General features: G+C 38.5%; 1 protein-coding gene across 1 annotated transcript; it reads left to right on the top strand.

Annotated features, from left to right (window-relative positions):
• Window positions 1–11,041: 11,041 nt before the first annotated feature.
• Window positions 11,042–11,995, top strand: LOC142648609 (olfactory receptor 6B9-like). Its single transcript, XM_075825465.1, has one exon. It carries the CDS (start codon window positions 11,042–11,044, stop codon window positions 11,993–11,995), a length of 954 nt encoding a protein of 317 aa, XP_075681580.1.
• The last annotated feature ends 454 nt before the right edge of the window (window positions 11,996–12,449 follow it).

The following is a 12,449-nucleotide window of genomic DNA, read 5'->3' as shown; positions in this document are numbered from 1 at the left end:
TTTTGCTGGTATTTCAATTTATAATGTGGGGGTATGTGTAATCTGTGTACATCCAGGCATAATAAGAGGGTATAATAATGGGGTAAATAAATAATAATTCGCAGATATGTGGCCGGTGTCGCACTGATAAATGGTGCCCGATCTTATCCGCTTTTGGAACACTCTGCACATTTTGCATCGCCATATTCTGAGAGCCAGAACTTTTTTATTTTTTCTCCAACGGAGCTGTGTGAGGACTTATTTGTTGCGGGAGAATTTGTACCATGTATCATTGGTACCATTTTAGGGTACATGTGATTTTTTTTTATGACTTTTTATTAGATTTTTTTGGCAAGCAAAGTGACAAAGAAACATAAATTCTGACAATGTTTTTTGTATTTTTTTTTTACAGTTTTCACCGTGCGCTATAAATGACATTTTACCTTATTCTGCGGGTCGGTACGATTACGACGATACCATATGTATATAGGTTTTTTATGTTTTGTGGCGATTGCGCAATAAAATCACTTTTCGATAAAATGATTTATTTTTTGTGTCACCATATTCTGAGAGCCATAATTTTTTTATTTTTCAGTCAAAAAAGCGGTGTAAGGGCTTGTTTTTTGCGGGACGGGTTGTAGTTTTTATTGGTACTATTTTGGGGTACATGCGACTTTTTGATCACTTTTTATTCTATATTTTGGGAAGGTTGATGACCAAAAAATAGTGATTCTGACATGGTTTTTTAATTATTTTTTTTGCGCTGTTCACCGTGCGGGAAAAATAATATTATAGTTTTATAGTTTGGGTCGTTACGAACGCGGTGATACCAAATATGTGTACTTTTTTTAACATTTTCATTTCTTTCCTATAATAAAAGACTTATTATAGGAAAAAAAGCATTTTTTGTTTTTGTAACTTTTATAAAACATTTTTATTACTTTACTTTTTTACTTTTTACTTGAAGATTGGCAGCACTGATCGCTGCTATAATACATTACACTACCTAGGTAGTGTAACGTATTATAAACTGTCAGTGTGACGCTGGGAGTCACACTGACAGGAAGCTTATGAGAACCAGCATCCGGCTGGTTCTCATAGGCTGTCGTGCATTGCAGACCCGGGGGCTGATATATGGCCCCCGGTTCTGCCTTATAACCGACTGCAGCACCTGCAATCGGTCCCCGGGAAAGTTTGTTGTAGCAACAAACTTTCCAGTTTGTTATAGCAACAAACTTTCCAGTTCGTTGCTACAACAAACTTTCCCTGCGATCACATGACCGGGACCTGAACTAATCAGGTCCCGATCATATCTCCGGGACCAGAGGCAGGTGATAACAGCGCGATCCGGGTGTCAGCACTACTCTGAGACACCCGGATCGCGCTTTTAACACCCACCGTGAATTCACGTCGGCGCTGCACAGAGCCCAGCAAGCGCCGACGTGAATATACAGTGGGCGGTCGGGAAGCGGTTAAGAGGCGTGGTGACTAAAAAACAGCAATTCTACTATTGTTTTTTATTCTATTTTTTTTTACAGCATTCACCGTGCGCTATAAATGACATTCAATTTATTTTGCGGAGCGATACGATTACGGCGATACCGTATGTTTATAGTTTTTTAATGTTTTATGGCGTTTGCACAATAAAATACTTTTTATAAAAATTCATTTACTTTTTGTGTTGCCTTATTCTAAGAGCCATAACTTTTTTATTTTTCCATCAAGAAAGCCGGATGAGGACTTGTTTTTTGCGTAACAAACTGTAGTTTCGATCAGTACCATTTTTAGGTACATGCGACTTTTTGATCTCTTTTTATTCCATTTTTTGGGAGGTGAAGTGACCCAAAAATTGTGATTCTGGTACGGTTTATTATTATTTTCTTTTATGGCGTTCACCGCGCGGGATAGATAACAAAAAACTTTTGTAGTTCAGGCCGTTATGGACGCGGCAATACCAATTATCTATAGTTTAGTTGTGTATTTATTTATCTTTATTAATAATAAAGGACTGATAAGGGAAAAAGGGGGATTTTTACTTTTTATTACTTTTCAAACTTTTTTTTTTTACACAGCTTTTTTTTACTTTTTTACTTTGTCCCACTAGGGAACTTGAGGGCAGGAGGTCCTGATCACAATTCTAATACACTGCACTACCTGTATGAGACAGCAGCTGTCACTGTTCCTGTGTGTGTCGGGAGGACGGCCGAAATGGCCGTTCCTCCCGTGACGTACTATTATGTTATGGAGCGCGAAAGATGCAGTTACCATGACCTAATAGTACGTCCAGGAGTGGGAACGGGTTAACCCCTTAATGACCAGCCTATTTTAGACCTTAATGACCAAGCCATTTTTTACGTTTTTCCATCGTCTCATTCAAAGAGCTATAATGTTTTTATTTTTGCGTCGATATAGCTGTATAAGGTATTGTTTTTTACGGGACAAGTTGTAATTTTTAATAGCACCATTTTGGGGTACATAGAATTTATTGATTAACTTTTCTTAACTTTTTTTGGGGGGAATAGAAAAAAACTTGCAATATTGCCACGCTTTCCTGCATCATAAATTTACGCCGTTTACCGTGTGGTATAAATAACACAATAACTTTATTCAGTGGGTTTTTGCGATTGCAACGATATCAAATTTGTATCGTTTTGTATGTTTTGCTACATTTACACAGTGAAAACACTTTTTTTTCAAAACTATTTGTTTTTGTGTCTCCATATTTGAAGAGCCATAACTTTATAATTTTTTCGCCTATGCAGTTTTTTGCGGGACGACTTGTAGTTTTTATCGGTACCATTTTGGAGTAGATGCGACTTTTTGATCACTTTTTATCACATTTTTTTTAAGGCTGGATTCAAAGAAAACAGTAATTTTTGCATGGTTTTTTAATTTTATTTTATACGACGTTCACCGTGCGGGTTAAATAATGTAATAAGTTTATAGTTGGGGTCGTTACGGACGCGGCGATACCAAATGTGTGTAACTTTTTTACTTTATTTTGTTTGTTAATAATAAAGTTTGTAAGGGGGAAAAGTGGGTTTTTCATATTATTTTTTTTTACTTTTCATTAAAGTTTTTTTTTACTTTTTTACTAGTCCCACTAAGGGACTTCACGATGTGATTATCCAATCACATTTATAATACACTGCAATACTTCTGTGTTGCAGTGTTTTATGCCTGTCCGTGTAAAATCTACAGGCATCTGCTAGGTCATGCCAGAGGCCCACGGCTGCCATCGGAGACACAGACACTCGGCCGGGTGCCGGTGGGATGAGAGGGAGCTCCCTCCCTTTCTCCAAAACCACTCAGATGCGACGCACGCTATTGAGCGCAGCATCTGAGGGGTTAAACGGGTGAGATCGATACTAATATCGATCTCACCCGTACGAGCAGGGATGCCCCCAGCCCTTAGCTATCTCTGGTAGCTGAGAACAGGGAGGTTTGACAGCTTCCTGCTGTGTTTACTTATTCCGATGCAGCGCCGTAAAAAGGCTATTGCATCGAAATAAAGCCCGTTTGTGGCCGCCGTAAATACACTATGGGGCGGTCACTAACCGGTTAAGTGTACCAGCAATTGTGTCTATATAACGTTTCAATCTAGACATGCCGCCCACTCTTATGCTAGCTTACTTTTACACGGCCCGACGCGGGCCGTGTAAACAAGCGCCGATCAACGAGACAGCTAATTGATCGGCGCTCATTTGCTCCTTTCACAAGGAGCTAGTATGGGGACGATCGATCATTACTACAATCACTCATCCCCATACATTTCTATCATGTCGGCAGCATATCTCCTTTATTACATGTGAAGATGTGCTGCCGACAAAGATAATATTTTGGTCATTTAAAACAATCAGCCGATGAACGAGTGTTTGCACCTGCATCAGCTGATCGTTGCCCTGTTTACACAGGACATTTAATGGGAATGCTTGTTTCCCGATATTTGGCAGGTGTAAAAGGGCCCTTACTCCGACATAAAAAGACAAAAAGGCACATGTGAACAGCCAATAATACACCATGTCCTTAAAAGGACACGTTCACACATGGCGGAATTGCTCTGGAATTCCATTGCGGACAGTCCACACTGGAAATCGGCAGCAGACATTCTGTCCATTGGTTTCCGCACCTTTTTAGTTCTCTTCGTGCAGATGTTGCGGACAACTCCGCTGCGGACCATCGGCTGCGGTGCGGAATTTGGTGTCCGCAGCATACATTGGCTGTTGCGGACTTGATGCGTACTTGTGGCGGAATTTCTCCATTGACTTCAATGGAGTTGCAAAATTACGCAATGAAATCCGCAGATGTTATGTGTGTTGCATTGCGGATTGGTTTCACGAACAGGATATTTCATCATTCTAGCTGGACCTATGTGTTTCGAGGTCTATACCCAAACTGAGATGGAATGGTTTAAAAGAGAGCAGGGTGTACTCTTCACTTGAATACGCAACGACTAATCCGCAGCAATTTACTGCACATTTTAGGCAAAGGCGCAACGGAATCTGCAGCGCAGATTATGTGCGGCATTGATGTGGACAGTGTCTGCAGAATTCCGCCACGTCTGAACATGCCCTAACTGTCGCTTCCTGATTTAAGCACCATTATCAATGCAAGAAGGGGCTGCTATAGTTTGACAACACAACTTTATGATCATAAGGAATGATTGTCTGTTAATAATTGTTTGCCTCTTTGTGCTTGGCAGGAGTGGAGTGTGAGCGCTTCTACCAAAAATATAAGTGTAATGAAAGTGCCTACTCTCCCTACATATTGCCCTGCTCTGGTTGCTTATATTACTGAATTAATTGAAAAAGGTTAAATAATTATTAAATAATTGAGAATAACTGGTACAATATTGGCAGTACCCTTAATGTATCAACCTAAGATTTATAATGTAACATGACCAACCTATTACAAACCAATTATATATAATTATTACACCAGCATTGCACATCAAGCGACTCTGGAGAAAAAAAAAACAAGAACAAAAACTGTTTAGGGAGATAATTACATGATACGTGCAAATATAAAGAGCACATTTCTTATAAAAAAAGAATCTATTTTATCTTCTGTCATATCTTTATATAATATTACTATCAAATTAAAGACCTGAATTTCAAGACAATACACAGCACGGGATAAAATTATTCACAAGTAAGTTGAAGTGCTATTACTTTTTAGCACTGCAATGACTTATAGTTAGTTATGTGACATAACTTATATGTAATCTTGGTAAGGGATATTATATATCGCACAAATTGGTTCAGATGCATTTTTTTTTACATATAGATTATATTTTCAGAATTTCTGTCAAGTTTTCTTCAAGATATACATTTGTGACATGAGTCGGACAGAAAACCATTAATAGCTTTGACTGGCAAATAAACTAAGAACTCAAATGTCAAGGTACATTTTTCAATATTAGTTATCTTTCCCAGTGTTCTGTTTTAACTTACAAATAAGTTAGCTTCACTGGCTCATGTTTTTGAGGCAATGGTATAGCATATTAGTATTGCTGTTTAAAGTCTTACTGCTAAAATTATGCATCTTACATTTTCTGTGAGATGATGTCAAAAGAAAGAAAAGTTTTGTTAGCCAGTTGAAAAATGTTTTATTGCTCTCAGTAAGCGAACCAAAATAGTATTGCAGATATGATACCTTTTAATGGCTAACAAAAAGAAATGGCGGCGATGGGGCCGAAACCTGTACGTTGCATGGTGGGAAGAGAATTACAAATTTACGTCTACCAAACCTTTTTCTCAGTGTTTGGTCTGGTATGGTTGCTACATAGATGATGTCTTTATTACATGGCCGTCTGTTGTGGCGGCCATACCGGACATTATTGACTATCTCAATAATACACCTTTTGGTTTCTTTTTTACATACCAATGTAGCAGAGATTGTTACTTTTCTTTATTTTAATATTTGTTCCATGTTAAATCAAAACACTGTTCACACTAGTACTTACCGCAAGTCAACCGCCGGTAATGCAATTTTGCATTGGGACTCATGTGATCCACCCCATACTATTAGGGGAGTTGCAATAGGAGAAATGTTGCGGACTAGACAAAATTGTTCATATAATTCGTCCTTTGAGGCGGAGTTTCACAATATTTCCTCTAGATTAAGCGCATGTAAATATCCAAATGGTCCCTTAATAGGATCATCAATATTCGTAAAAATAAAAACCGTCCTGATCTTATGTTAAACAAAAGGACAAGAACAATGATATTAGTTGTCCTGTCCTGGTACTTGTTTCTAAATATTTGCCCATGCTGTATGAAGATGACTCGATGCGCCATATCCTACAGCAGAAGTGTAAATTTTCTACATGTAGGGTCCCACATTGGGCAGTTTGTTATCCCCTAGTTTAGTCAAATAAAGTGTAAAACCTGGTTCATGGCTAAGCTGCAGAGGTTTTTTACAAATGCAGAGGAAACATCTGCATGGGTTGTCAATATGCTCAACAAACTCATAGTCTAACCTCAGTTATTGATAGCAAGATACATAATATAAATAGTTTTATTAATTGTAATACATAATGTGGTTTATAAAAGTGATTGTATAATTTTCCATGTTAGCTACTATCGATCACATCTAAGTGTATAACTGAGATGTAATGGATTGCAGGTGGATCACGCAGGACACGCTGATACTGAACCCGTCAGGTCCGCATACCTGACGGATTCAGGTCTTAGCGCATGATACAACTGCTCTGTACACAGAATACAAAGCAGCTGTATCTCAAAAAGTAAAAATAATTTTTAATAAAAAGTATTTTGAAAGTTGCCCCAAACACACTGATACACCTTTTTATATATAAATAAATAAAAAAAACGATTTCAAAGGTGTACACATGTAGCATTTAATTTGGTTTTAAGTGTGAAGTAGGCATGCATATGTGAACATGTGTTTATCTGCCTACCTATATAATGCTTGCTGAGTCTGTATCTACCATGCTATGATTAAGGGCCCCAGAGGTGGACGTTATATTGTCTGTTGTTTCTATGAAGTCTTGTTATTAATAAAGGAAGATTTTTTTTAACTGGAAAACTATCTGTGTGCTGGCTATTACCTCCTTTTACCTTTTATATTCCTATGGATGAAAATTCCTCATGAAGCCATGCACTAAGCAGATGAGTTGCCATTTTTTCTATGTTACATGGACTTAGCAAAAAGAAAATATGTTAAACAGCAAGTTTTCAAGACTACTTAGGTCTCTTCTACAACAAAATAGGATAAACCTCCATACCAGCCTCCATTGCCGTCTTGCTGTGCACTATGATAGTCTTTAAGAGCGGTGGCATGTGGTCAATGGAACAGCTGTAGCTAGACATCTCGTTCGTAGCCCAATGTCGTGCAAACGTCTTCTGATGGTTGCTGCCCCAGGCTTGGAATGTGATGTCCAATTTCACCTGCAGTACATAATGGATCACTATGTGCCATTATTCCCGTTAGATCCGTCCGTGCAGAGGCTTACCTCTGCGCACCTCTTGCTTTCATTCCCATTCGTTGTTGTTCTCCGAACCTCCAGGACACGCAACGTTGAGCAGTGCTGACATCTCGGCCTAGGTGCGTTGTGATCTGCCGGAGTGATAAACCAAGGTCTCTCAGTTCAAGTATTCTGTACAGTTTGCGGCAAGTAGCCGATAACTGGCATGATGTGAATCATCCCACACCACTTGATACGATTTTTGTTTTTTTTTGTGGCTAAAAAAATAGCTTTTAATCTGGCTTTAATGCCTCTCCCACATGCCACAGATTGGAGGTACGTAGGTGCTTGAAAATTTGATCATTTGCAGGGGATTAGTTGCTCCTTCTTGTTTATCACTTTATTGTGTTCACAGACTGTTTGTTTGGTGGGACAAAGGCATCCCTGTACAAAACAAGGGTTCAGCCAGTATTAGGGCAAAGCCACACGTGGCGGAATTGCTCTTGAATTCCGCTGCGGACACTCCGCAGCGTTAATCCGCAGCGGAGCCATTTCTCCATTGCCTTCCACTTCTTTTTAGTAGGCTTCGTTTAGACGAGGCTGAAAATTCCGCTGCGGAGCATAGGCTGCGGTGCGGAATTTGGTGTCCGCAGCATACAATGGATGTTGCGGACTGGTTGCGGACTCATTGCGGAAGTTCTCCATTGACTTCAATGGAGATTCTAAATTCCGCAATGAAGTCTGCAGATGTCATGCACATGTTATGTGTGCTGCGGATGCGTCTTGCTTTTTTGACATGACATTTCTTCATTCTGGCTGGACCTATGTATTTCTAGGTCTACAGCCAGACTGAGGAAGTCAATGGGGCTCCCGTAATTACGGGAGCGTTGCTAGGAGACGTCAGTAAATAGTCACTGTCCAGGGTGCTGAAAGAGTTAAGCGATCGGCAGTAACTGTTTCTGCACCCTGGACAGTGACTACCGATCCCAATATACAGCAACCTGTCAAAAAAATTGAAGTTCATACTTACCGAGAACTCCCTGCTTCTGTCTCCAGTCCGGCTTCCCAGGATGACATTTCAGTCTAAGTGACGGCTGCAGCCAATCACAGGCTGCAGCGGTCACATGGACTGCCGCGTCATCCAGGGAGGTCGGGCTGGATGCCGAAAGAGGGACGCGTCACCAAGACAACGGCCGGTAAGTATGAAATTCTTTTACTTTCACTAGGGAAAGTGCTGTACCTTCTCTCTATCCTGCACTGATAGAGAGAAGGGAAGCACTTTTACCGCAGTACGCAGCAGCTAGTCCGCATCAATTTACTGCACATTTTGGGCAGATCCGCAGCAGAATCTGCAACGCAGATTCTGTGCGGCATTGATGCGGACAGCTGCGGAGGAAAACCGCCACGTGGGGCCATGCCCTTACACATGGTCTTTATGACACAGGTTTTTTTTTTATATTCCATATTTTTAACTCTTTAACGACCAGAGTGTTTTGGTCCTAAATCACCAAACATTTTTTTGGCAATTTTGCTCACGTGGGAATATAATTTTTTTTGTGACACATAGGGTTGTCTATTCATAATGTTTGTATAGTAAGAATTTTTTTTTCCCTTTTCTAGTTTTATTAGTGGTAAATTCTAAATTAAAACATATTTTTTTATAAAAATTTTAGTTCTTTATGTTTCAGATTTCAAAACTCACACACTAAAATAAATCATACATTTGGTTTTGGTTATTTTTATTTGTGATATGTAAAGTCTTGGCTGATCCAGGCATATATAGTGACAGTTTGGGTTGACATGGGCTGTGTATGTATTTTTTTATACATAATATGTCCTCCAAGATGTCATGAAAGATCTCACTTTATTATTATTATGCAGTTTTCCACTGTAACTAGGATATCCATAGGAACCCCTGTGGAAATAGCAGTCGCTGGCAGAGCTGATCCTGGTCTGCTTAGATCCATCAACTCTGCTATTTTTGGAGGGCAGCCGACGATCACGTGGTTTGGATAAAACTCTTGATCGGTGGTTACACAGGAGTCAAAAGAAAAGTTTCCCTGAAATGTAACCGCTTTGCTCTTCACATTAATGAAGCATTTCTGATTATACGTTTTCCTCTATTTTGAACCTGCTACACGCCCCACCCCTTCACACAGGGTATCAAATTTCTGAGAAGGTTGGATCCCGCATCCATTGTTTTTCAGTTATATCTACCCCAAGATATCTTAAACCCCTGAGGACCAGTCAAATGTTGGTTATGAGGACGTGAATTTTTTTTATTTTGTTTCTTTATATTCCGATGGTCATAACTATTTTATTTTTTGGTTGACAGAGCTGTACAAGCCATTGTTTTTTGTGAAACAAATTGTACATTATGTATGTGCCATTTCTTATACATATGCATTAGCATTTAATTTTTATAAATTTTTACTTTGCCAAAATTCAGAAAAACAGCAATTCTGCTGCAGTTTTTATAATTTCTTTTTTACGCCAGACACCAATCATTATAAATTATGTTACACATTTATTGTGCAGGTTTATCATGGTCATGAGGATAGCAAATAAGTTTATATTAATTTATGTTTAGGGTCTTATATTTAATAAAGTTTATTTAGTGTAAGAAATACATTTGTATGCTTTGGTTTTTTTGTGTTTTTTTTTTACAGATTCTTTTAACATTACTTTTTTTTATTCCATATGTGGATTTTTCATCCTGATATACTATGTATATATATGCCTGTGTACTAAGTATGCCCTAACAACAGGTGATATGGTCAGAAAGTTCTGTGGTCCTTCAATGGACCCCGGGCTGTCTGCCCATACAAGGTACTGACCCTGATTACATCATAAGGATTCCCTGTATCAGGATAAAAGGGGGCTCGTCACACCCTGAGACTCCACCTTTTTATGCCACAATCAGCAATGAGATCTTAGAGTTTAACGATGGAGGCTTCTCTTATCTCTCACATTAGATCAGTGCCAGTGCGATGAACAAGATGAGCAAGCTCATCCTGATGCAGCTACTGCCTGCAGCTCTTGATGAGCATACTCGTCATTAGTCACCAATCAGTTGATAAAAATCCTTAATTGCACTCACTTGATCCATAAATAAAACAGCCTCAGCACTTCAAACCTTGTGTCTGCATCAATGTCCTTCTACCACACCCAACCGGTTTTGCCTTCTGACTTTGTCCCCTGACCCCTTTGCACTCTACAGAACAAAATCTCAAACCAAAAGACCACTGAAGTTGGATCTTTGTACAATTGACAAGGGACAGATGCATAATCTGACCTACTCAGAAGTTGGACGGCTTCTTTAGCAGGTTCAAAGTGGAGGAGAAAGGAGATGGTATAATCACTCACAAGAATTCTTAATGTAAAAAGCTGAATATTTTGAGATAATTTACCTTTGGATGCTGTGTAACGATGGATCATGAGTTTTACTCGAAAGTACCTGGACCTGTAATCTGATTAACTACCCCATCAAAACTTTCAGAATTTATTCAAGCTCCAACAATTAAATATTCAACCTACCCTAGTAAATATTGTTTTGCCAAAAATCTATCTAAAAAAAATGAGTTTTCTAAAAATATATTATATTTAATATTTCAGATGTCATCAAATGAATGGATGGTCAACCTAACCACCAGGCCTGATTTTATATTTGTAGGGTTTTCTACGGCTCACAATCTGCATATTGTATTTTTTGCAATATTTTTAATAGTTTATATATTGACAATCATAACAAACTTTCTTATCATCATGATAGTAAAAGAAATCCCCAACCTTCACACGCCTATGTACATCTTCATTGCCAGCCTTTCTATACTTGAAATCTGCTATGTTTCTGTTACAACACCGAACATGTTATCAATTTTTTTAGTTAAATCCAAAAACATCTCTTTTGAGGGCTGCATGACTCAGTTATATGTTTTCTTTTCGCTTGGCTGTTCTGAATGTTTTCTCTTAACTATGATGGCTGGAGATCGCTATCTTGCTATCTGTTATCCACTGAGATACTCGTCTCTAATGACAACAAAAATGTGTTTACAGTTAATACTTTCATGTTATGCATCTGGATTTGCAGCCCCAATACTGACAATTACTTTTGTTTCCAGTTTACCATTTTGTGGGGCTAACCAAATAAATCATTTCTTTTGTGATTATACCCCAATTGTTAAACTTTCGTGCATAAGAACAAATGCAGCTAATATAATACTCTTATCTTTGACACCCTGCTTGAGTCTTGTGCTGACATGCTTTTTCCTTACCATGGCCTCTTATATTTGTATTATTTTTACCATCTTAAAATCTTTAAGAGGCCAAAGAAAAGCATTTTCTACCTGTGTGTCTCACTTGACTGTGGTGTCCATGTTTTACGGCACCGTGATCTTTATGTACATAAGACCTAGGTCTAAGTACGATCTCAATAATGATAAAGTGGTCTCAGTGGTTTATTCTGTGGTAACACCCTTGTTAAACCCTTTAATATACTCATTGAGAAACAAGGAGTTTCAAAAAGCAGTTCAACATTTTAACTTGAGAAATATCTTGTTAATTCTATGGAAATCAAAAGCATTATAACCGAAGAATGAAGTGTGATTTTAAGATATAACCGAAATCTCAAATATAATCAAGATACAAGTCAACCATTTATTTATTTATTTTTTATTTGGCCTTTGAGATTAGAAAAAAAATCATAGATACATTTATTTATGCCAATTAGGCAGAGGTATATTAGTGGGTGGGGGATATTGTGATATAGGAGGGATGACAAGAATTATCCAAAAATGCTATTAGTAAAGGCCGTCAAAAATTGAGAAGGGGGCTTAGTCTGAACTCAGCGCTGGAAGGAAGCAATGTCAGGAAGCTCCTCAACCCAGGATTCAATCTGCTGAAATCCTGCTTTCCCTTCTAACCAAGCAGCCATCCAGTGGCATTTTTAAAGAGGCTCTTTCACCAGTTTATAAATGCCCTATCTCCTACCTAATCCGATAGGCGCTGTAACAACAGTGGTTTTTATTTTGAAAAACGATAA

This window comes from Rhinoderma darwinii, chromosome 1, assembly GCF_050947455.1.
Source record: "Rhinoderma darwinii isolate aRhiDar2 chromosome 1, aRhiDar2.hap1, whole genome shotgun sequence".
In the NCBI taxonomy this organism is placed as follows: domain Eukaryota; kingdom Metazoa; phylum Chordata; class Amphibia; order Anura; family Rhinodermatidae; genus Rhinoderma; species Rhinoderma darwinii.
The sequence above is the reverse complement of the archived record's forward strand: the minus strand, read 5'-3'. Positions and strand labels throughout refer to the sequence as shown.